This window comes from Oncorhynchus nerka, linkage group LG15 (assembly GCF_034236695.1).
Source record: "Oncorhynchus nerka isolate Pitt River linkage group LG15, Oner_Uvic_2.0, whole genome shotgun sequence".
Taxonomy (NCBI): Eukaryota; Metazoa; Chordata; class Actinopteri; order Salmoniformes; family Salmonidae; genus Oncorhynchus; species Oncorhynchus nerka.
This window is the reverse complement of record NC_088410.1, coordinates 49,048,923-49,074,613: the sequence shown is the minus strand read 5'-3', so window position 1 is coordinate 49,074,613 and position 25,691 is coordinate 49,048,923. Positions and strand designations below refer to the sequence as shown.

General features: G+C 42.0%; 2 protein-coding genes across 8 annotated transcripts in view; one reads left to right on the top strand and one right to left on the bottom strand.

The window, feature by feature from the left end:
• LOC115142842 (replication termination factor 2-like) overlaps nucleotides 1-25,691 on the bottom strand; it is a 38,605-nt gene that overhangs the window by 7,343 nt on the left and 5,571 nt on the right. For 2 of the 4 annotated variants that reach the window (XM_065001656.1, XM_065001657.1), the window contains exons 5-6: nucleotides 24,952-25,030; nucleotides 19,456-19,626 (exon numbers count right to left, since the gene is read on the bottom strand). In XM_065001656.1, the coding sequence (XP_064857728.1) occupies nucleotides 19,456-19,626; nucleotides 24,952-25,030 (250 nt within the window). The remainder of the gene's footprint in view (nucleotides 1-19,455; nucleotides 19,627-24,951; nucleotides 25,031-25,691) is intronic. The other 2 variants (XM_029682630.2, XM_029682628.2) reach the window with 1 other exon arrangement.
• On the top strand, nucleotides 1,544-22,036 carry LOC115142841 (beta-1,3-galactosyl-O-glycosyl-glycoprotein beta-1,6-N-acetylglucosaminyltransferase 7-like). Of its 4 annotated transcripts, none has more exons than XM_029682625.2 (5): nucleotides 1,544-2,852; nucleotides 4,251-5,276; nucleotides 6,662-6,757; nucleotides 20,267-20,493; nucleotides 20,715-22,036. In XM_029682625.2, exons 2-5 carry the CDS (start codon nucleotides 4,310-4,312, stop codon nucleotides 21,000-21,002), a joined length of 1,578 nt encoding a protein of 525 aa, XP_029538485.1. In that variant the 5' UTR covers nucleotides 1,544-2,852; nucleotides 4,251-4,309; the 3' UTR covers nucleotides 21,003-22,036. The 4 variants fall into 4 exon arrangements, with proteins under 4 accessions (XP_029538485.1, XP_029538486.1, XP_029538487.1 ...); XM_029682624.2 differs by lacking the exon at nucleotides 1,544-2,852 and adding an exon at nucleotides 2,884-3,688; XM_029682626.2 differs by lacking the exons at nucleotides 1,544-2,852; nucleotides 6,662-6,757 and adding an exon at nucleotides 2,882-3,688.

Genomic DNA, 25,691 nt, shown 5'->3' with positions numbered 1-25,691 from the left:
CTTGCAGCACTGGACAACACGGCGGGACAATAATCAAGATTAGACAAAACTAGAGCCTACAGCCTTGCTTTTATGATTGTTGTGTCAAAAAAGCAGCACATCCCTTTATTACGGCTAGACCTCTCCCCATCTATTGAATCTATATGTAATCTAGTCTCCTTAACTTGTTCAACAGCCACACCATCCATTACTAGATTCAGCTGAGGTCTAGCACTTACGGGTTTCAGTGACTTCATTAGCTGTGGTTGCTGATGCATATATGGTTGAATCATCCGCATACATGGACACACACGCTTTGTTTAATGCCAGTGGCAGGTCATTGGTAAAAATCAAAAAGAGTAGAGGGCCTAGAGAGCTGTCCTGTGGTACACCACACTTTACATGTTTGACATTAGAGAAGCTTCCTGTTACGGATACAGTTATCCTGTGTGTGTGTATCCTGTGTGTGTTTCTTTTCTCTCCTTCTCCCCTCACAGGTGAAAACCATCACTCCCCAATCAGTCAACAATCAATCATCAATCAGAAGACACACCTCCTCCTATTTCCTACCCTATCACAGTTCCTTCCCCATGGTTTAAAAACCCCATCATTTGTTTGCTCTAGAGCAATCTCTAGCTCAATCTCTCTGTAAATGCCATGTCTGTAGGTCTCTGTGTTTCACTCTTGCTTTGTGTCTTAACCTCTCTTTTGTTTAAGCACCTCATAGCACTTTGTCATCACCTGTGAGTATTGTTTTTGGTTATGGTGTTTGTTTGTTGCTGGTGGGAAAAGGGGGAAACCAAGACAAGTCGCCCATGGGCATACACTACCCGTAGGTGAACTTTGTTAAATACACTAGTTAGAACTGGGCGGACCACCCACTGTATTTTTTTGGTTAGTTAGTTAGCTGTTGTTAAAGTAGGCTAGTCTAGCTTAGGGGTGTTTTGGATGCTTATTGTTTCTTTCCTTGGGTCCAGCTCAGCCCCTTTTCCTGCTCCCCCCATTACCGTGTGTTTATTAATAAACCTAGAGTTTGACGGTAGATTTCAGTTGTCCTGGTTATTTCGTTCTCACTTTTACTTTTAATAAAATTTGCATGAGTTATGTTACGGGTCTCACTACCATCCCCCCTAGACTGTCGGGCCAAAAGGCTCAATGACTTACAGATTGCTGTCATCTTGCCATTCTCTTGTTTCAACTCATGGAGCTGACCCTGGGAAAACTGCAAACTGTTCTTCAGGTCCTGGAAATCTCTGGTCAGAATTTGGACAAAACACTTGAAGCTATTTTCTTGTAACAACTGCTCGTAGGTCTCTTTTGTTCAATTAAAATATCCTTCACGTGTGATAGACACCACTGTCCTCAATGGTACTCCCGACGGCTTTGGTCTTGTCATAGTAGCTAGCAACGTATGTTACGCTGTTACTCCTCTCAGTTCCAGACAGGGCAGGTCACAGGGAAGATTGAAAACAACAGCAGGGATCTAGACAGCCACAAACCCGGGACAATCCGCGGTCCCAGCCACAATGGCTAACCTTGTCGCGGGCTGCATTCAAGAAAACCTCGCTAGCTTGATATGCAGCTAGCTAGCAGCTAGGCTAGCTGCGATGCCAAATAGCTTCTCAGACCCCTCCTTGGTCAGCAGGATCACTGGAAAGAGATAAGTAATCCCAGAAACTGATGCCAACTGCTTTCCAACTTTCCAATACACTTTCCAAACAAAAACCGAGCTCTTCCTCATTTAACAGAAAGTGATAAGAGGGGAGGCCATTATATCCATAATTTGGCAGGCTAAAAGCAAAATTGTGGAATAATGGAGGGACAAATGACTATTCTACTCAAATCAACAGCTTCTGTTGTGTTCTTCCCCCCTTCTTTAATAAAAACAGACCTGTGCATTACTAGTGAATGTTTATTTTCATTAATGAGTGACAAACGCTCACGTGCACACTCATGTTCATATACACACACTCATAACGTCACACTCGGCCACACAAAGACAAAAGCCCACCAGCAGGGGGGACCTATTGTGTCCTGGTGTCAGCTCAATGTGACCTCTGGCCATGTGGCCCCTGTTAACACAACAAGAACTAATCTCAGTCGCTGACCAGGCAGCAAACAAAACACTGGCTGAGGCTGTCGCTGCCTCCGGCGGCACTCTACTCTGCACAGCACTAAACCAGCCACAGCAGCAGAACCATCTGAGAACTCTCCCAGGAGAGAGGGAGCGAGAGAGGCAGAGAGAGAGGAGTCGAGGATAAGATCCATAATCCATGCTGCGACTGCAGCAAATCTGACATTGGAAGGAAGATTGGGGTTGCTTAGCCTTTGTGTTAAATCTAAAATTGGGAAAGGAGAGAGAGAGAAATAACGATACGGGGTGAGAGATGAAGAGAGAAAAAAAATTAAGCGAGGCAGTTGAAGATCATTTTAAAGGTGGTAGGAGACTGTCGGGAAAGGTTGCCAGTGCTTGTATATGGGTGTGTGTGTGCGCCAAATGAGAGAGAATCCGCCCTTACCAGGCAGGGCCGGCCCTCATCTCAGGTGGGATGCAGTGGGAGCGCCTCAGCCACAGACGTGAGAGCGAGAAATGACACACGCAGGCACACACACACGCTCAAAACAGAGACGGATGTGGAGCACAACGACCTTGCGAGCCACCCGCCGCCCTGAGACAACCACAACAAAAGCAACGCACAGCAAACTGCAGCAGCATCAGCTCCACCAGCCCATCCCTTGACAACCCATGGCTCCAGCTCCCAGCGTGTGCCTGGCTTGACTCCCTGTTAGTTCCGGCTCGCCATTTTTTGTTAAGGCGCTTAATGTTTAACCTATTCTTCAGCAAAAGGACCCTGGGTTCAACTGCAATTAAGGTAACTGGATAGCCTTTTCCTCTGTGTGCGTGTTAACACTTGGAGGTAACTAACGGTAGATTGTATTTGCCCTGAATCAAAATGTTGCTGAGGGTAGTATGCAATGATGTGTGTGGTATTAAACATTCCCACAATGAGCTTTCAATTACAAATGCCTAAGAGTGACGGAATATCTGGTAAATTACTCAATCCATTAACAGGTGATAAAATAAAAGCATGGCTCCATGAGAACTAGCAGTGTTTAATCCAACTAATAATGGCAACAGGTGGTTCACATTTTAAAAAATCTTGCACACTGGATGATACACTGCTATCCACACATAGTTTGCTTAGTTTCTAAATAAACAACGCCAGTTGACGGTTTCATTTCTCGTGAAAAAGTCTCCCATTAACTACAAACAATAAATCAATGGCAGTTTGCCATAAGCAAACAAGACGGCTCTCTCCGAATCAGTAAGCCAAGAATGAGATAAATCCCTGGGGGTTCTATTCAACTTTACCTGTCTGTTGACATAATTACTGCATAGACCAATCTTGTAGGTTTTTTCCTTGATGTCACAATGGCCTGTGTAGTTGATGTGGGAGACCCTTGGGATTTCATTACATATTCACATAACAAGCCCAATGTCCAAATCTCTTTAACAGGCTGCCACTGATTATCGGGTTCTAGTAAGTCTCTGGTGAATAAGTCTCTCTAGTGTGCTATCAGGCAACTGCAGAGGGTGTTATAAGAGCAACTGGATTCTTATTGATTCTCCACCAGTGGTAGTGCAGTGAATGAGCGAAGCAGTGTAGCTCACTTCTTACAAAATATAATCTGTTAGCAGGAACAACAGGTAGACCTACTTTGATTTACAAGTGATTAAGAAAATGTATGATGTTAATTATGGCTGTGTGATCCTATTTAGATCCAGGGTATTGTGTATCTAGGAGCTAGAGCATTTCCATATTTCGAAACCTGTATACTGAAAAAATACAAACCTTGTTTGCATGGCTAGGTTCAAAATTCAAATGTGCATTTCTATTCTGATGTCTAGGAGTCTGTCTCTTGCATTGCTTAATGATTCATTTCTTCAATTTCCTGAGCCAGCTTCCTTAGTCCATCTAGCAGCATTATCTAAGTATTTCCTCTCTACTCACTTGTATCATCTGTTGTGATCGGATTAATAAGCACTCCATAAAAAGCTACTCATCTTTGCTGTGTGCTGGGTTTTTAAATATCTCTAGAAAGAATCCCTGTATGAATTGCAATGAGGAAACAGATTATTCTTACGGTTGTAAAACATTGCAGATAATTGTGTTTTTTTTTCAATAATCTTCCATAAAAAGTATGGAAGGGTATGAGTCTTTAAAATAATTTTAATGTCTCAAGTCTGGCTTTGTCATTTTACAATACAGCCTAACCCTGGTCTTTTGCTGCCGGTGATTGTGTGGTGTCCGTCCAGTGCTGGACTATTATGCTCCAGCTGGAAGGCGCAAAGTGCAGTTTCCTGTTCTGCCTGGGAATATGCATGCTCATCTGCTCAGTCATCTACCTGAGGGCCATGGCTGGCACAGATCCCCAGGGTCAGAGTGGGCCCCTGGGCTGCAGGCCATTCTCTAAGTACTGCCAAGCTTTCCTCCCCAGCACCAAGGGCTCAACAGCATGGCAACGCCATGACTGCCAGGTGGAGAGCTATCTTCTGAGTATGGGAAGTCGAGGTGGGGACCAGGACTGCTCCCGTCTGGTGAGGGAGCTTCACTTCATCACCAGCCCGCTGAGCCGGGAGGAGGAAGACTACCCTCTGGCCTTCATCCTCACTGTCCACAAGGAGCTGGAGCTGTTGGTGCGCCTGCTTCGGGCCATCTACATGCCGCAGAATGTCTACTGTATCCACGTGGACGCCAAGGCTCCGCGGGAGTACAGGGAAGCCGTGGAGAGCCTTGTGGGCTGCTTTCCCAATGTGTTCCTGGCCAGCCACAGCGAGATGGTGACCTATGCCGGCTTCTCACGGCTGCAGGCCGACATCAACTGCATGAGGGACCTGGCGGCATCGCCTGTGCCCTGGAGGAAGGTGCTCAACCTGTGTGGCCAGGACTTCCCTGTAAAGAGCAACCTGGAGCTGGTGCGCTACATGCAGAGCAAGGAGTGGAGAGACAGGAACATGACCCCGGGCATCAAGCAGCCTGCGGCTATGAGTCACCGGACTCAGCTGCAGTACAGGGAAGTCAGGGGCTCCCACGTGGCCCCCAAGCACGGAGGCCCAAAGAAAGGTGCTCCGCCCCACAGGCTTCAGATGTACTTTGGTACAGCCTACTACGCACTAACCAGGACCTTTGTGGAGTTTGTACTGAGGAGTCACGTGTCCAGAGACCTGCTAGAGTGGTCCAAGGACGCATTCAGCCCAGATGAGCACTACTGGGTGACGCTCAATCACATTAAAGGTAAAGTACAAGTTTACAAACAGCACATAAAAAGCAACTTGTAATCTCTGTAACACAAGTGGTTCTGAGCTTATATCAATGTTAAATCCGTGAGGAAAACAGATAAGACATCTACAATCTTTCCATGAGTGCATAGCTATGCCACGCACAACCTTTCCAATTTGAAATGTATCCAAAAGCAAAAACCTAGGAGACGAAATGGCTATGCTTAGTCGATAAATCCTGGTGGCCTAGTAACTGAGTTCGTGAAAGGCTGACTTACAGTACATTTATTTGGGGTGTTCAAAGATTACTTCTAGCCTTGAAACTTAAAAGGAATGGGTTCAACATGCCCACATTGTTTGAAGTAAAGTAAACCAGCGTAGCTCAATGACATGTATTTTATGAAGCCCTTTTTACATCAGCAGTTGTCAAAGTGCTTTACAGATAACCAGCCTAAAACCCCAAAGAGAAAGAAATGCAGAAGCACAGTGGCTAGGAAAAATAAGTCAAATATTCCACCCCTTTGTTATGGCAAGTCTAACTACATTCAGGAGTACAAATTTGCTTAACACAATAAATTGCATGGACTTACTGTTTGCAATAATAGTATATAATAGGACTTTTGAACGACTACCTTGTCTCTGTACCCCACACATACAGATAATTGTAAGGTCCCACAGTCGAGCAATTCATTTCAAAACACAGATTCAACAACCCCCCCGCTTGTAATCATTAAGGACTATGGGTTATTCATGATTAAAAAATAAACAGAACGGAGCTAAGCACAGGCAAAATCCTACAGGAAAACCTGGTTCAGTCTGCTTTCCACCAGACACTAGGAGATTAATTCACCTTTCATCAGGACAATAAGCTAACACACAAGGTCAAATCTACACTGGCGTTGCTTACCAGAGTGGCCGAGTAACATTTTTTTTACTTAAATCCACTTGAAAAATCGATGTCTGGACCTGAAAATGGCTTCGCAATGACCAACAACCAATTTGACGAGCTTGAATTTTGAAAAGAATAATGGGCAACGGTTGTACAGTCCAGGTGTGGAAAGCTCATAGAGACTTACCCAGAAAGACTCTCAGCTGTAATCGCTGCCAAAAGGTGCTTCTACAAAGTATTGACATTACGTAAATGAGATATTTCTGTATTTCATTTTAAATAAATTAACAAAAAAATTCAAAATACATGTTTTCACTTTGTCATTCTGGGAAATTGTGTGTAGATGGGTGAGAAAAAAAAAAGTAATCCATTTTGAATTCAGGGTGTAACAACAGAATGTGGAATAAGTCAAGGGGTATGAAAACTTTGAAGGCACTGCAAGTGACACGTGAGAGGCTATAATGAAAAGTGAGAATGAAATGATCTGTTTTGGATCGATTATCTGCTCCTAGAAGCGCCAGGAAGTCATGTAGGAGGCGGCTGGGGTGGCGAGATCCGGACAATCAAATGGAGGGACCAAGAGGGGACAGTACACAATGGATGCAAAGGTACAACAACTCCCTATCCCGGTCAAAGTCAGTTTCTACTCTTGACCTCACTTGTCTAGGGCATGTTTGGCTCCTTGATTCCAGATTAGTCTTCTGATTAGGAAGCAAACTGTTCACACAAATCAAAATCGTATGTCACATTTGCCGAATACAACAGGTGCTTACTGAAAAGCCCTTAACCAAACAATGGTTAAGAAAATATTTACTAAATAAACTAAAGCAACAATAAAATAACAGAGGCTATATGCAGGGGGTACCGGTACCGAGTCAAGGTGCAGGGGTACAGGTTAGTCGAAATAACGGAGATAATATATACACGAGAAGACAAGTACATTAGAGTGTTTGTGTTTGAGAAACAGACACTTCACAAGTCCCCAACTGGCAGCTTCATTAAATAGTACCCGCAAAACACCAGTCTCAACATCAACAGCGAAGAGGCGACTCAGCGATGCTGGCCGTCTAGGCAGAGTTACAAAGAAAAAGCCATATCTCAGACTGTCCAATAAAAAGAAAAGATACTGGACAGAGGAACTCTAACACTCGAATGTACTTGTCATCTTGCTCAGTTGTGCACCAGGGCCTCCCACTCTTTCTATTCTGGTTATAGCCAGTCTGCGCTGTTCTGTGAAGGGAGTAGTACACAATGTTGTACGAGATCTTCAGTTTCTTGGCAATTTCTCGCATGGAATAGCCTTCATTTCTAGACTGACAAGTTTCAAAAGAAAGGTCTTTGTTTCTGGCCATTTTGAGCCTGTAATCGAACCCACAAAGGCTGACGCTCCAGTCTAAAGAATTCCAGAAAATGATGTCATGACTTTAGAAGCTTCTGATAGGCTAATTGAAATAATTTGAGTCAAATGGAGGTGTACCTGTGGATGCATTTCAAGGCCTACCTTCAAACTCAGTGCCTCTTTGCTTGACATCATGGGAAAATCAAAAGAATTCAGCCAAGACCCCAGAAAAAAATTGTAGACCTCCACAAGTCTGGTTCATACTTGGGAGCAATTTCCAAACACCTGAAAGTACCACGTTCATCTGTACAAACAATAGTACGCAAGTATAAACACCATGGGACCACGCAGAAATCATAGCGCTCAGGAAGGAGACGCGTTCTGTCTCCTAGAGATGAACGTCCTTTGGTGCAAAAAATGCAAATCAATCACAGAACAACAGCAAAGGACCTTGTGAAGATGCTGGAGGAAACAGGTACAAAAGTATCTATAGCCACAGTAAAACGAGTCCTATATCAACATAACCTAAAAGGCCACTCAGCAAGGAAGCAGCCACGGGTCCAAAACCGCCATAAAAAGCCAGACTACGGTTTTCAACTGCACATGGGGACAAAGATCGTACGTTCTGGAGAAATATCCTCTGGTCTGATGAAACAAAAATAGAACTATTTGGCCATAATGACCATTTTTATGTTTGGAAGAAAAAAGGGGGAGGCTTGCAAGCCGAAGAACACCATCCAAACCGTGAAGCACGGTGGTGGCAGCATCATATTGTGGGGGTGCGTTGCTGCAGGAGGGACTGGTGCACTTCACAAAATAGATGGCATCACGAGGAGAAAATTATGTGGATATATTGAAGCAACATCTCAAGACATCAGTCAGGAAGTTAAAGCTTGGTCACAAATGGGTACACCAAATGAACAATGACCTCAAGCATACTTCCAAAGTTGTGGCAAAATGGCTTAAGGACAACAAAGTCAAGGTATTGACCTCAATCCCATAGAACATTTGTGGGCAGAACTGAAAAAACATGTGCGAGCAAGGAGGCCTACAAACCTGACTCAGTTACACCAGCTCTGTCAGGAGGAATGGGCCAAAATTCACCGAACTTATTGTGGGAAGCTTGTGGAAGGCTACCAGAAACATTTGACCCAAGTAAAACAAATTAAAAGGCAATGCTACCAAATACTAATTGAGTGTATGTAAACTTCTGACCCACTGGGAATGTGATGAAAGAAATAAAAGCGGAAAGAAATAATTCTCTCATTCTGACATTTCACATTCTTAAAATAAAGTGGTGAAACTAACTGACCTAAGAAAGATTATTTTTACTAGGATTAAATGTTAAGAATTGCGGAAAAATCTAATTTAAAATGTATTTGGCTAAAGTGTATGTAAACTTGACTTCGGCTGTGTATGCATGTATGTATGCATGCATATATATATAATATATATATATATATATATATATATATATATGCAGGATGTGTTATTTTAGTGTTCCCTTTATATACTGCTCAAAAAAATAAAGGGAACACTAAAATAACACATCCTGGATCTGAATGAATGAAATATTCTTATTAAAATAGTTTTTTCTTTACATAGTTGAATGTGCTGACAACAAAATCACACAAAAATGATCAATGGAAATCAAATTTATCTTCCCATAGAGGTCTGGATTTGGAGTCACACTCAAAATTAAAGTGGAAAACCACTTTAGATCCTCAGACCCCTTGTGAGACCATATGCTGGTGTGGTTGACCCTGGATTCCTCCTAATGCAAGACAATGATAGACCTCATGTGGCTGGAGTGTGTCAACAGTTCCCAACTATTTAGCAATCTATATGGCAGAGGTGTCAATTTTTGGACCCTTAAATTTTCTTTAACCAATTTTGGTCTTTAATGCAGGGCTGACACGTTCCTTATTTTCTCCAACCTTCCACTTGCCTCTTCCATTTTTGCAGTAATGCTGCAATTAGTTAGTTGTAATTTTGAGTATAGAAGACATTTCCATATTTTTGTTAGCTGCATGAGTGACAACTAACAGTCCTATTTATGAAATCATTTATAAAGATTATACAGTTTAAATATTTTGTCCCCATTCATTTATTATTTTAATCAATATATTTGAGTTTAAACATATCTGTTCCGTCTTTTCTGGTGGATTAAACTGAAATTGCAACCAACATTCTATGGGTTGTTTCAAAAATATACATTTTTGAGATTATTTTATTTTCAAATAACCGAAAGTGACAGGATGTAATCTGAATAAAAAAGAAAAAGGCCACTCTTGAACATGGGGTGAGACAATCTGCTAGAGAACGAGTTCGGATTTCGGTATAGCTTTTGTGTGACTGAAGCCTTGTGAGAGGTCTAGTCGTTTCATATGTAATCATTTCTGCCCTCCGAATTCATATTCATTATATAAATAGGCCTGTTAAATGTTGTCTGGCCATTCCAAAAACAATAGAATATTTTTTGCTCATATAATTTAAAAAACAAGTTGCTAGGTGTAGGCAAGGCCATAAGTGAAGACACTTGCCAGAATCTGCTGGAGTACACCTGGCCTTGTGAATGTTGACCTGTTTAAAAAGGTCTTACACACATTGGCTACGGAGTGTGATCACAGTCCTCCGGAACAGCTGGTGCTCTCATATGCATGCTTCAGTGTTGCTTGCCTTGAAGCAAGCATAAAAGGCATTTAACTTGTCTGGTAGGCTCACATCACTGGGCAGCTCATGGCTGGGCTTCCCTCTAATCCGTAACAGTTTGCAAGCCGACGAATGTCAGAGCCTTGACGCTTTACCTGTTTGATCGTTCATCTGAGGGCATAGCAGGATTTCTTACAAGCGTTAAGATTAGTGTCCCGCTTCTTGTAAGTGGCAGCTCTAGCCTTTAGCTTGGTTGCGATGTTGCCTGTGATCCATGGCTTCTGGTTGGGATATGATACGTACGGTCACTGTGGGGATGATGTCATTGATGCACTTATTGATAAAGTGGGTGATTTATATGGTATACCGTAATTGCTGCACTATTAAGCGCACCTGAATATAAACCGCACCCACTGAATTATTAAAAAATGTATTTTGTACATAAATAAGCCGCACATGTCTATAAGCCGCAGGTGCCTACCGGTACATTGAAACAAATGAACTTTACACAGCCTTTAAACGAATCACGGCTTGTAACAAAAATAAATAGGCTTTAACGAAACACGGCTTGTAACAAATTAAAACAGTAGCCTACCAAGAAAGTCATTGGTCACTATCTTCCTCCTCCTGTGCACTGAAACCACTGAAGTAATCTCCTTCGGTATCGAAGTTGAATAGCCTCAGAATTGTTTCATCCGATGTTGGATCGTTTTCATTGTCGCTCTCGTCACTTTCATCCGGAGGCAAATACCCCGCTGAGCTCATGCTGCCCCTTCAACACGCAGCAGTCCAGCCTTTCGAAACCCGTTGATGATAGTGGATTTTTTGACAATGCTCCACGCTGTCAGGACCCACTGGCAGACTTGACCATAAGATGCTCTTCGCCTGCGGCCCGTTTTAGTGAAGGATTTCTCCCCACTTGTCATCCAAGCCTCCCACTGAACAAGGAGCGCCACCTTAAATGCACGATTTACACTGATGTCGAGTGGCTGCAAATACTTTGGGCCATCTGCTTTTCTTCCCTCTGAAAGCTTTTGTTGTCTTTCTGCACTGAGTCAGTTCCTCACGCTGCTGTTTCCAACGTCTTATCATCGACTCATTAAGGCCAAGCTCCCATGCAGCAGCTCTATTTCCTTTTCCAACAGCCAGATTTATTGCCTTCAACTTGAAAGCTGCATCATATGCATTTCTCCGTGTCTTTGCCATGATGAGGGTGACAAAATTACTACCGCAATCAGAATGATGGGAAGTTTGAGCGCGTTCGATTTACGTCACATTATGTGACGGTGCTCAGTTTTTTGGCGGCATGAATCTTGTGAAAGCGGGAAAAATCCATAAATTAGCCGCGTCATTGTATAAACCGCGAGGTTCAAAGTGTGGGAATAAAGTTGCGGCTTATAGTCCGGAAATTACGGTACTCCTCAATGCCAGCGGATGAATCCCCTAACATAGTCCAGTCTGTGCTAGCAAAACAGTCCTGTAGCTTAGCATCCGCATCATCTGACCACTTCCGTATTGAGCGAGTCACTCGTACCGCCTGCTTTAGTTTTTGCTTGTGTTGAATTCTTACTCTGATATATAGAACCTAAGGCCAAGTTTATTCACCCCAAAGGATCAAACACCTGAACAGACAAAAACACATTTCCAATAGTGGTAATAGAAATACCCCAATTTAGGTGGGCTCCTCCTCACTAAACATGGCATATATACTGCTAGGCAGGAAATTAAATGATACGGAAAATAAACTGTTCCTTCTCCCTTAATGTGACCTGACCTCGACCCCCTTCATCACTAATCCACGGCTTTCTCCCCTTATCAGTGCCACCACGTGATCGTTTTCCCTGCACTCAGCACATTCCAAGCTTAATTGCACCCACCATATACATTCTTCCCACGGATAACCATTAACTTCTGGTGTAGACCCTCTAGACCAGTGTCTCCAAAACTTTTTATAGTCCCAAACCCCTTCAAAGCATTCAACCTCCAACTGCGTACCCCCTTAGTAACAGGGTCAATGCACTTTCAAATGTTTTTTTGCCATCATTGTAAGCCTGCCTCACACACTATACGATACATTTATTAAACATAACAAATCAGTGTGAGTTTGTCACAACCCGGCTCGAGGGAAGTGACAAATAGCTCTTATAGGACCAGGGCACAAAATATAATAATAATCATCAATAATTATACTCTTTATTTAACCATCTTACATATAAAATCTTATTTGCTCATCGAAAATTGTAAATAACTGAGAAGGGTGCGCTTGAAAGGATTGCACGTAACTCTATAATGTTGGGTTGTATTGGAGAGTCTGTCTTAAATAATTTTCCGCACACAGTCTGTGCCTGTATTTAGTTTTCATGCTAGTGATGGCTGAGAATCCACTCTCACATAGGTACTTGGTTGCAAAGGGCATCAGTATCTTAACAGCGCGATTTGCCAAGGCAGGATAAGCTGAACGCAGCCCAATCCAGAAATCTGGCAGTGGCTTCTGATTAAATATTCACAGAACCGCAAGTTGCAATTTCGATGAGGTTCCCTTGTTCAGATACCGGAAAGGGGACTGGAGGCAGGGCATGAAAGGGATAACGAATCCAGTTGTTTGTGTCGTCCGTTTCGGGAAAGTACCTCCATAATTGCACACCCAACTCATTCAGGTGCTTCTCTATATCACATTTGACATTGTCCGTAAGCTTGAGTTAACTTGCACACAAAAAAAAAAAATCATACAATGATGGAAAGACTTGTGTGCTGTCCTTGTTAATGCAGACGCAGAAGAGGTCCAACTTCTTAATCATTGCCTCAATTTTGTCCCTCACATTGAATAGTTGCGGAGATTCCATGTAATCCTAGATTCAGATCATTCAGGCGAGAAAAAACATCACCCAGATAGGCCAGTCGTGTGAGAAACTAGTCATCATGCAATCGGTCAGAAGTGAAAATTATGGTCAGTAAAGAAAACTTTAAGCTAGTCTCTCAATTTAAAAAAATGTGTCAATACTTTGCCCCTTGATAACAAGCGTTCTTCTGTATGTTGTAAAAGTGTTCGTTGCCCATATCCTTGCATAGTGCAGGGGCCTTGCTTTAACAAAGTTACACATTTTCACTGTAGTGTCCAAAAGTGTTTATGTCCAATGGCCGATGAGCACCAATACGTTTAATCTATAATTTCTGGATTTGCCAGTAGATTGTCGACGTGATAGATGATGATGATTCATGATGATGACTGCTTGTCTAGCTTGTTAGCTATGATTTTGAAAGTATTATGTTGACATGATCAGTCCAATCAGTCAGTGTGCCCCACCTGCCCTGAATGGCGGGTCACCACTGGTCTCGTACTGGACTCAGTGTCAGTCAGATACATTTGTACTCAGTCTTGGACAGTGAGGACTCGTAATTTCCTCCCGAGATCAGCGGGGTAGAAAACTCAGAATTATCATCTTCCATTCATAAGGGCATAAAACCGCTTCACCAGGCTAAATATATACACTCCTTTCTTGAAACAATATCTTAAGAGCCTTATCTATTATAGACATATTTGCGCACTGGCGAACCTATCGGGCTTGAAAGGCCCACCCAATCAGATTGATGTGGTTTAACCTGTAGTGACACCCCATCCCGTGAACAGGACCGTTGTCATCATCTGACACTAATTAGCATAACGCAACGGACATAAATCTTCCTAGAAAATCTTCCTATTCATGAAAATCACAAGTTAAATATATTGGAACACAGCTTAGCCTTTTGTTAATCACCCTGTCATCTCAGATTCAAAATATGCTTTACAGCCAACGCTAGACAAGCATTTGTGTAAGTTTATCATAGCCTAGCATAGCATTATGCCTTGCTAGCAGCAGGCAACCTTGTCACAGAAATCAGAAAAGCAATCAAATTAAATCGTTTACCTTTGATTAACTTCGGATGTTTTCACTCACGAGACTCCCAGGTAGACAGCCAAAGTTCATTTTGTCCCAAAATATTATTTTCGTAGGCGAAATAGCTCCGTTTGTTCTTCACATTTGGCTGAGAAATCGCAAGGAAATTGCAGTCACCACAAAAAAAAAATAGCTCCATAATATCGACAGAAACATGGCAAACGTTGTTTAGAATCCATCCTCAAGGTGTTTTTCTAATATCTACTAGATCTACTCCCGTCGGAACAATTAGTTTTTCACTAGGACCGATTGGAGTAATGGCTACCTCTGTATTTTACGCGAGAATCTCTCTCGGAGCCACCATGTGACCACTTACGCAATGTGGACGCCTACAGCTATTCTTCAACAGAAATGCGTAAAACTACGTCACAATGCTGTAGACACCTTGGGGAATACGTAGAAAGCTTAAGCTCGTTGATGGTACATTCACAGCTGAATAGGGAGTATTGGAGCGCAGCGCTTTCAAAACCTGGGGCACTTCCGGATTGGATTTTTCTCAGGCTTTCGCCTGCAACATCAGTTCTGTTATACTCACAGACAATATCTTTACAGATTTGGAAACAGTATTTTCTATCCAAAGCTGTCAATTACATGCATATTCTAGCATCTTTTCCTGACAAAATATCCCGTTGAAAAGGGGAACGTTTTTTCCCCAAAAATGAAAATACTGGCCCCTAACACCAAGAGGTGCATTGATGTGGATTTAGACAATAAATGTTTGTTTTTTCTTCTATACACTTTTTTAGATTTTGAGAGTAAAAATCTGAAAAATCTATATGAAAAACGTATAATTTTTCACACACGTCGCTGGGCGGGCCATTTGGGATTTTTTTGGCATAGGGCCGATAGAAAGACAGCAGTCACAAACAGCATGATGTAATTTTTCCCCATTTTTATTAGGCCAGTTGACAACAAGTTCTCATTTACAACTGCGACACAAACAGAGTTACACATGGGATAAACAAACGTACAGTCAATAACACAATAGAAAAGTCTATATAGTGTGTGCAAATGTAGTAACATTAGGGAGGTAAGGCAATAAATAGGCCACAGTGGTGAAATAATTCAAATTTAGCAATTAAACACTGGAGTGATAGATGTGCAGAAGATGAATGTGCAAGTAGAGATACTGGGGTGCAAAGGAGGGAAAAAATAACATGGGGATGAGCTAGTTGGGTGGGCTATTTACAGATGGGATATGTACAGGTGCACTACCTTTAAGCATCAGCTATCTGAGCAGCTGCACACAGCCCATTTGTAAATAGCCCATCCAAATATCCACCTCATCCCCATATTGTTTCTATTTACTTTTTTTGCACACCAGTATTTCTACTTGCACATCTGCACATCTATCCCTCGTGTTAATTGCCAAATTGTAATTACTTCGCTACTATGGCCTATTTTATTGCCTTACCTCCTTACGCCATTTGCACAAACTGTATATAGACTTGTTCTGTTGTGTTATTGACAACTTTTGTTTATTCTATGTGTAACTCAGTGTTGTTGTTTGTGTCGCATTGCTTTGCTTTATCTTGGCCAGGTCACAGTTGTAAATGAGAACTTGTTCTCAACTGGCCTACCTGGTTAAATAAAGGTGAAATAAAAATAAATAAAAACAGGTGCAATGATAGGTAAGCTGTTCTGACAACTGATGTTTAAAGTTAGTGAATGAGATGTCTCCAGCTTCAGTGATTTTTGCAATTCATTCCAGTCATTGGCAGCAGAAGGCGCCCAAAGGAGGAGTTGGCTTTGGGGGTGACCAGTGAAATATACCTGCTGGAGCGCATGCTACGGGTGGGTGCTGCTATGGTGACCAGTGAGCTGCTTTAAGGTGGGGCTTTACCTAGCAAATACTTATAGATGACCTGGAGCCAGAGGGTTTGGCGACGAATATGAAGCGAGGGCCAGCCAAGGAGAGCGTACAGGTCGCAGTGGTGGGTAGTATATGGGGCTTTGTTGACAAAAATGGATGGCACTGTGACAGACTACATCCAATTTGCTGAGGAGAGTGTTGGAGGCTATTTTGTAAATGACATCGCCGAAGTCAAGGAATGGTATGATAGTCAGTTTAACGAGGGTATGTTTGGCAGCATGAGTGAAGGATGCCTTGATGCAAAATAGGAAGCAGATTCTAGATTTAATTTTGGATTGGAGATGCTTAATGTGAGTCTGGAAGGAGAGTTTACAGTCTAACCAGACACCTAGGTATTGTCCACATACTCTAAGTCAAAAGCGTCCAGCGTAGGATAAGTGTACGGCTAAAGGCAATAAGAACTGGTCATCTAGAGCGAACAGAGAATTAAAAAGGGGCAGATTTCTGTGCGTGGTAGAATAGGTTCAAGGCATAATGTACAGAGAAGGGTATGGTAGGGTGCGAGTACAGTGGAGGTAAACCTAGGCGTTGAGTGATGAGAGGTTTCGTCTCTGGGGGCACCAGTTAACCTTTTGTAACTAGGGGGCAGTATTTTCATTTTTGGATAAAAAAACGTTCCTGTTTTAAACGGGATATTTTGTCACGACAAGCTGCTCGACTATGCATATAATTGACAGCTTTGGATAGAAAACATAGTCTGTGAGTGCAACAGAACTGATGTTACAGGCGAAACCCAGATAAAAATCCAACCAGGAAGTGCCCAATATTTTGAAAGCCCTGCATGCCAATGACTCCTTATATGGCTGTGAATGGGCTACAAATGAGCTTACGCTTTCTACGTATTCCCCAATGTGTCTACAGCATTGTGACGTCTTTTTACGCATTTATGTTGAAGAATAGCCGTAAGGGACCACATTGAGCAAGTGGTCACATGATGGCTCCCGCAGAAAATCTTGCGTAAAGTAAAAGGTAGCCATTTTTCCAATCGCTTCTTATGAGAAACCAATTGTCCCGGCGGATATATTATCAAATAGATATGTGAAAAACACCTTGAGGATTGATTCTAAACAACGTTTGCCATGTTTCTGTCGATATTATGGAGCTAATTTGGAAAAAAGATTGGCGCTGTAGTGACCTCATTTTCCGGCCAATTTCTCAGCCAAACGTGAAGAACAAATGGGAGCCTACAAAAGTAATCAAAAGTAAACATTTGCTATCTAACTGGGAGTCTCCTGAGTGAAAACATCTGAAGTTCTTCAAAAGGTAAATTATTTAATTTGATTGCTTTTCTTATTTTCGTGAAAATGTTGCCTGCTGCTAGCAGAGCCTAGCATAGCATTATGCCATGATAAACTTACACAAATGCTTGTCTAGCGTTGGCTGTAAAGCATATTTTGAACATCTGAGATGACAGTGTGATTAACAAAAGGCTAAGAAGTTAAGCCAGGTGAGGTTTCCGCATAAGTGTGAAAAGGGACAAAAGAGCTATCCAAGGCATTGTTAAAGAATAAGCAGTCCATAAACTTACATAAAAAGCCAGTAGGACCAAATCCTAAGAATACAAAAACACAACCAATAAACATTTCCTAATCATAATTGACTACTAATTGACAACTATTACTTCCCATTGCAAAAAAACATTTCACCTTTAGCACAAAGTTACCAGTGCCTTAGAATACGTAATTCCCCCAAATTCTAAGAATATATGAAAACGACCATATCTTACGTGGTCTTTTGTTAGAAAATGTTTTAAAAAGTGGCATTCATCCTGGTGCTGTAAATTAAATCAAACCTCCATGCTTCACGGCGGGAGCCACATATGTAGAGATCATCCGTTCACCTACTCTGTGTCTCAAAGACACAGCGGTTGGAACAAAATATCTCAAATTTGGACTCATCAGACCAAAGGACAGATTTCCACCTGTCTAATGTCAATTGCTCATGTTTGTTGGCCCAAGCAAGTCTCTTCTTCTTGGTGTCCTTTAGTGGTTTCTTTGCAGGAATTCAAACATAAAGGCATGATTCACGCAGTCTCCTCTGAATGGTTGATGTTCAGACGTGTGTTACTTGAACTCTGTGAAGCATTTATTTGGGCTGCAATCTGAGGAGCAGTTAATTGCAGAGTTCTGAGGCTGGTAACGCTAATGAACTTATCATCTGCAGCAGAGGTAACTTTGGGTCTTCCTTTCCTGTGGCAGTCCTCATGAGAGCCAGTTTCAAAGCGCTTGATGGGTTTTGCAACTGAACCCGAAGAAACCTTCACAGTTCTTAATTTTCCGGATTGCTTGACCTTCATGACTTAAAGTAATGACGGACTGTGGTTTCTCTTTGCTTATTTGAGCTGTTCTTGCCATAATAGGGCTATCTTCTGTATACCACCCCTACCATGTCACAACCCAACTGACTGGTTCAACGCATTATGATAGAAATTCCACAAATTAACTTTTAACAAGGCACACCTGTCAAGTGAAATGCATTCCAGGTGACTACCTCATGAAGCTGGTTGAGAGAATCCCAAGAGTGTGCGAAGCTGTCAAGGCAAAGGGTGGCTACTTTGAAGAACCTCAAATATATTTTGATTTGCTTAACACTTTTTTGGTTATTACATGATTCCATGTGTGTCATTTCATAGTTGATGTCTTCACTATTATTCAACAATGTAGAAAATAGTTTTAAAAAATATAGAAAAACCCTGGAATTAGTTGGTGTCCAAACTTTTGACTAGTACTGTTCATAAGTTATTTTCCCAAGAGATGGCTAACAAAAGTAAGCGCTCTGCAATAAATAAAAACAGTTCCACTCAGATGATCATTTGAAACATAACTTCTAGTTGAAAATTATTCATGAAAAGGGAGACGCTATCAAATTAGCAGCAACATCCTCTTTGATAAGACCTGCTGCAGCAGCTGCAAACTAGCCGACAACAAAAGCTAGCGAGACCGTGGGGAAACTACTGCTTGCTATTGTGCACTGACCTGTTGGCCTTCAAGGCAGAAGTTTCCATACGTTTTTGTAAAAATGGTCCCACCCATTAAGTCAAAATGTTATTGGTTGATACCACTCCAAAATGTTACCCGTATACAGTTGAATGGCAGATGTCTTTATCTAGCTTCTGTAGGCCTAGCCAATGGCTGACTTAACTATATTTATCTCCCCAGAGACCAGCAAAGAAAAATCCTAGTTGGATATTTTTTTTTTTTCAGTGTTAACCCTTTCCAACAAAAACAGAAGAGATTAAATCAGAACATCATTGAAAATAATATCATTTTATAAATTCTTAGCCCTTCTCTGAAGGTGTAAAGGCCCATTGTTCCCCACTGTCTTGGGATTAGTAATAATTTGTAGAGTGGCTCTATTTTCCCTCAGTTTGCATTTTTTCACTATTCTGAATGTCTAAAGAATCCATATGTTGTTCTGAAATATAAACACAGAAATACTCGACATTTTGAACTCTTACTTTGGTGGTGATTTGACAAAATTGCAATCATGGTCTTGAATTGGACTCACGTTGTTCTGTCCTTGGTTTTGATTCAGTCTCAGACCTCTTGTCCCCGTCCCGGTCTCAGTCTTGACTCGATTTTCTCCGGTCTTGGTCTTGAATTGGTCTTGCTGTAGTTGGTGTGGTCTACAGCTTATCATGAGGTACTCTACCTCAGGCGAGCAAAACCTTGAGACTTCCTTAATACAAAAAAATTCGCACCAGCTGTTATTGACAAATAAACAGACCACCACTCGTCTTACCGGAGGTAGCTGTTGTCTTGCCGATGCACGGAAAACACAGCCAACTATATTATCCATGTCGTCGTTCAGCCACGACTCTGTGAAACAAGATATTACAGTTTAAATGTCCCTTTAGCATGATCGTCTCAAAAATGGAGCACGTTGGCCAATAGGACGAATGGGAGAGGCGGGTTACCCAGTCGCTGACTTAATTCTCACGAGGCACCCAGATCTGCGGCCTCTGTATCTCCGTCTCCTCTTCATGCAAATGACGGAGATTTGGACCTGGTCCGGGAGCAGCAGTAAATCCTTTGCGTCAGACGGATTACAGAAAAAAAGTATTTGTCCAGTTTGGGGTGAGTAATCACGGTTCTGATATCCAGAATCTCTTGTCGGTCATAAGAGAAGGTAGCAGAAACATTATGTACCAAAAAAAGTTTTGGTGCGGAAAAAAATAAAAATATTGCGCAGTTGGTTAGGAGCCCGTAGAACGGCAGCCATCCCTTCCGGTGCCATTGTTTGAGCAACAGCAGTTGATAGACTTTGATACCGAGCTGAATCTCATCTTTATGTCCTTTCTGCTGCATTCTTTCCGCAGGCCGCTATGTTAGGGACATCTGCATCTATGGTCTGGAGGATTTGCAGTGGATCATCGACAGAAACAGCATGTTTGCCAACAAGTTTGAGAGCAAGGCCTTCCCAGAAGCGTTGGATTGCCTGGAGCAGTGGCACAGAGACAAGGTCCTGCAGCAAGCCATGGTTCCCATCCAGTCATGGTGGCAACTTGCCACGCAAGGCAATGCCACCTCTCTTTTCAATGCCACGGTAGGACTTTGACGAGGTTGTGGGGTTCTTCCTGACCAAAATGGATGTAGTTCTCCCAATACTTGGTTATTGTATCACTTCAGAGGGCTGTACTAAAGTGTGCTGCTAGGGCCTTGATGCATTTCTGTTGGTGCGTTTAGCGCAAATCTCGAGAAAGTCACTGCTTGGACACGCAATCAAAAGCTAAGCGACAATTATCTAACATTCTTCTCCATTCGTAGGAAACTGTTTGCGAGGTGAGCAGGGAAGACTTGTTATTGACATATCTCAGTTGTCCGGAAACACTTTGTGGTAAATTTAGGCTCTGTGTATCACTAAGAGGCACAGTGGCTGATGCAACCATAATCACTAAAGAATTCACAAGTCTCCCCCCACATCAAACAAGGACCTTTACTGACCTGTGGTGCACTTTGAAAGAACCACATGGGCCACTGTACCAAAGACATTTGTCAACCTTTACAGAAAAAAACAGACAGCTCTGTGGACATGGTTGCTTAGATGTGTTGTAACAACTGGCCACTGTACCTAAGAAACTCGGCAAACCTTTACAAGGGAGAGCAATACAGAGCTCTCTGGACATGGCTGCTTAGATGTGGGAACTTGAATATTGCCAGTTCAACAACAACTCACTCACACACTCGATTACATGTTAAGAATAATCCATTTAAAAGTAAACTATTATATTGTGTGATTGCCTATTGCAAATAAAGTGGCACTCATTTTATGACAGCTTTACATATGTTTGTCTGTGATTGTTATGTTGTAAATGTGAACATTAAGTTAATGCATCCACTTCAGATAACTGACGTTTTTTCTTGTACTGTACCCAATGATTTATGAAAACTTGCTTGACGGGTCAATGTCCTCATTGTGGTTTCACAGTCTTGTTTAATATATTATGTACACACTATTAGAATAGTTATGAAATACACCTTGTTATATTTGGTAACATATGCTTGTTTTCCTTATACTCCAATCTCAAAAAATGTAAAACACTGACAAAAGCTCTGACGAAGGCCTTGAGGCTGATATGTAAAGCTTAACAAAGAACAGTAAACAGGTGTGTTTGTTAAAAGGTATAAATGTTGCGTGTGCTTATCATGACCCGTTAACATTGTTTCCTATTTGTTTTGCAACTACTACAAAAATATGTTAATAATTATTTAAAGTTACATAAAAAAAAAATGTCCCACTGTTTTGATAATTTCAACTACTGCTAAATGATACCCTCTGAGCTTAGTACTGGCAAAGTACAACTGTATAATAAGCCAAATAGGCCTAAACATTTGCACTGACATGAAACATTGTTACATTGTGTATGTTGTCAATTTAAGAGAATAGGGTACAATAAATGTGAATAAATGTGAACTGCCACTGACATCAAACCATATTTCAATTGATTTCAAGAAATGTAACATATTAAGGGCTTGAAAGTGGAAATCATACAGCATGCACTTTAACGTTTGTTCACTGTAAAGGACGTTTAGCTATTCACTGAAATTCCCAAATGCTTTGAATACATTAAACATTTGTTATAAATTCACTTGGTCTTAACTTAGCTTGATCTTCACTTTGCTTCCTGACTTTGTGCAAATTGTATCAACAGGCCCTTTTGCAAACAAATCATACAATCACATGCAGTGCAAATGGACAAGGCACTTGAATCTGTTCCCCCTTGAGAATTAGCAAGGAAAATTCCCACAAGTGGACAACCACAACAATGCTGCTCTCACGCTCTGATGGAGTCGGAAAGGTGACCTGTTGTGCTGCTCGCTCTCCCGATTCCACAGTAGTCCTGAAAATTTGACCTTGGCTAACAGTGACTAGGGTCTGGTTTCAATAATGGACTCTTTTGGCATAGAGGAACTACACCACTGCCTACGTCACTACTTTATCTGTTTGAATAAAAATCAAAATAGTAGTTAGCAAGATGGAGATCAGAGACAGTGATGTTGCTCCTCTTGCCCCCAAAAATAAGAGTATCATTGAAATCAGACTCTAGTCAATGTGTGGCCTGGGGTCAGGTTTTCGCAACAAATACCACAGCACCACATGGTTTCCAATCATCTGGCAGCTTCGTCATTTAGTCTGGCTCAGGTTACGGTCAGCTGGCAGGAGGCATCATGGGATTGGAAATAACGACAGGCACAGGGCTGGGGAGGTTATCTGGTTTCCATGACACCGAGGAGGGCTTTTACTGTCGTAAAGTTACAGCACATTGATTTTTTGGAGGCGATCTGCTGTTTCTCAATAGGATTTCCTGTGCATTGTGTGTCCTACTTTACCTATTACATTCTTACCTTAAATAGAACATGTAATCAATACAAATGTTAGAACACAGTGCAGCAGGCATGGTGAATGGGGCACCATGGTACTTTTCTATGTAAAAGATTGCAATCAGATACAGTAGCTCCAACATTTTATTTGCTTTCCTTTGCTAAACCACAGATACTGTATAATTTCGAAATTTCAAACCAGGGAAATTCGTATCTCCATATCAAGGAAAACAATTGACGCCATAAGAACAGAAATGGACCTGTGGCCAACTCCATGGAACTCAAAGTAACCAAACAAGTCAAAAACAGCAGACCGGAAGGTTAATCATTCACATGTGAGCACAAACAGCTAACTGGTTCACAGTTAGCACCACCTCTATGTACCTGTCTGACAACTGTGCAGGGACACGCCGTCCTAAAGGTTGATTAATCTACAGTAGAAGACACAAACAGCACCACCCTCCATTTGAAAACTCTCTCTACTGTCAAAATACAGATGACTGACTATAACAGCAGGTTTTGTGTAACAAAGGAAAATGTGTAGACAGGGTAGTAATTGATTCAATAATAAGAGGGTAGAGGTTTGCATACAGAACATTCCAATATCTTATTTTAGTACACACTGAAGGCTTGGACTGAAACACCTGTGAGAAAGCTTTTTCCCCTGCTGCTGCTGCTAGTGGGGGGAAAATGAAGATATTGGAGTCTATCTACTTTGTGAGAGCCTACCCTCTTATTGGTTTTACCAACCAAAAAAAGTTAACCATGGTGGTACCTTGTTTTGTTACTAATTTGACAAATGTAGCACAGAGCTTGTTGAATAGATGTGGTGTATGTTTTACAGTGCATTCGGAAAGTATTCAGGCCTCTTCCCCTTTTGTTACATTATAGCCTTATTCTAAAATGAACTAAATTATTGCAAATGTATATAAGAAAAAACGTATTTACAAAAGTATTCAGATCCTTTGCTATGAGACTCGAAATTGAGCTCAGGTGATTCCTTTTTCCATTGATCATCCTTGAGATGTTTCTACAACTTAATTGGAGTCCACCTGTGGTAAATTCAATTGATTGGACATGATTTGGAAAAGGCACACATCTGTCAATATAAGGTCCCACATTTGACAGTGCATGTCAGAGCAAAAACCAACCCAATAAGTAGTAGGAATTGTCTGTAGAGCGACCGGCCAAACTGAGCAATCGGGGGAGAAGAGCCTTGGTCAGGGAAGTGACCAAGAACCCGATGGTGACTGACAGAGATCCTCTGTGGAGATGGGGGAACCATCCAGAAGGACAACCATCTCTGCAGCACTCTACCAATCAGGCCTTTATGGTAAAGTGGTCAGACGGAAGCCACTCCTCAGTAAAAGGCACGTGACAACCTGCTTGAAGTTTGCCAAAAGACTCTCAGATCATGAGAAACAAGATTCTCTGGTCTGACAAAACCAAGATGGAACTCTTTGGCCTGAATGCCAAGAGTCACTTCTGGAGGAAACCTGGCATCATCCCTACAGAGAAGCATGGTGGTGGCAGCATCATGCTGTGGGAATGTTCTTCAGAGGCAGGGGCTGGGAGACGAGTCATGATCGAGGGAAAGATGAACGGAGCAAAGTACAGAGAAACCCTTGATGAAAACCTGCTGCAGAGTGCTCAGGATCGCAAACTGGGGGCGAATGTTCACCTTCCAACAGGACAATGACCCTAAGCACACAGCAAAGCAAACACAGGAGAGGCTTCAGGACAAGTCTCAATGTCATTGAGTGGCCCAGCCAGAGCCCGGATTTGAACCTGATCAAACATCTCTGGAGAGACCTGGAAATAACTGTGCAGTGACGCTCTCCATTAAACATGACAGAGCTTGAGAGGATCTGCCAAGAAGAATGGCAGAAACTCCCCAAATATAGGTGTGCCAAGCTTGTAGCATCATACCCAAGAAGACGAGGCTGTAATTGCTGTCAAAGGTAGTTCAACAAAGTACAGAGTAAAGGGTCTGAATACTTATGTAAATGTGATAATTTGCAAAACATTTTTAAAAACCTGTTTTTGCTTTGTCATTATGGTGTAAATTGAAGGGATAAAACTATTTAATCAATTTTAGAATAAGGCTGAAACAAAACAAAATGTGGAAAAAGTCAAGGGGTCTGAATACTTTCCGAATGCACTGTTCTACCTTGTGTCCTACCTTGTGGCAGATCTCAGTCTTGACTTCTTTCAGGGCCCGGTCTGAAAACACACAGCCACAGGTCTGCAGGAAACAGAACCTGAGAGAAACAAGATCGTATAAGGTTTAGGGTTAAGGTTGTGATGCAACACGTCTATTGTAAGGGAAAATATAGTGCTACCATCAGTACATGAAAATAACTCTGCCATAGGAATTATCACCCTCTTACCAAAACTTTTGTATTTAGCAATGGTGATATTTTAGCAAATTGGGATTGGACAGGGGATCATTATCAAGCCAAGCTGCCACTGTGGTTCATAGGCAGCCCAATTCCGATATTTTGCCCAATTTTTGGCAAAAGAGCTGATCTGATTGGTCAAGAGACCAATTAATGAAAAAAAGTTCAGAATTGCCTGTGTAAATGCAGCCATAAGTGGTATTGTAGTCAAATGGGATCTGGTGCCAGAAACTCCCCACTCCTTCAAATTAGTGGATTTGGCCATTTCATCCACACCCGTTGCTGACAGCTGTATAAAACTGAGCACACAGCCATGCAATCTCCATAGACAAATATTGACAGTAGATGCCTAAGCTCACTACGCACAATGCCAAGCATTGGCTGGTTTGCCACCATTGGACTCTGGGGCAGTGGAAATGCGTTCTCTGGAGTGATGAATCACTTTTCACCATCTGGCAGTCCGACCAACTCATCTGGGTTTGGTGGATGCCAGGAGAACGCTACCTGCCCCAATGCATAGTGC

Coding starts and splice junctions, on each gene's coding strand:
- LOC115142841 (XM_029682625.2), top strand. CDS start 4,310: ATGCTCCAGCTGGAAGGCGCAAAGTGCAGTTTCCTGTTCTGCCTGGGA. Junction 5,277..6,661: donor GACGCTCAATCACATTAAAG/GTAAAGTACAAG, acceptor ATCTGCTCCTAG/AAGCGCCAGGAAGTCATGTA. Junction 20,494..20,714: donor CCTCTCTTTTCAATGCCACG/GTAGGACTTTGA, acceptor CTCCATTCGTAG/GAAACTGTTTGCGAGGTGAG.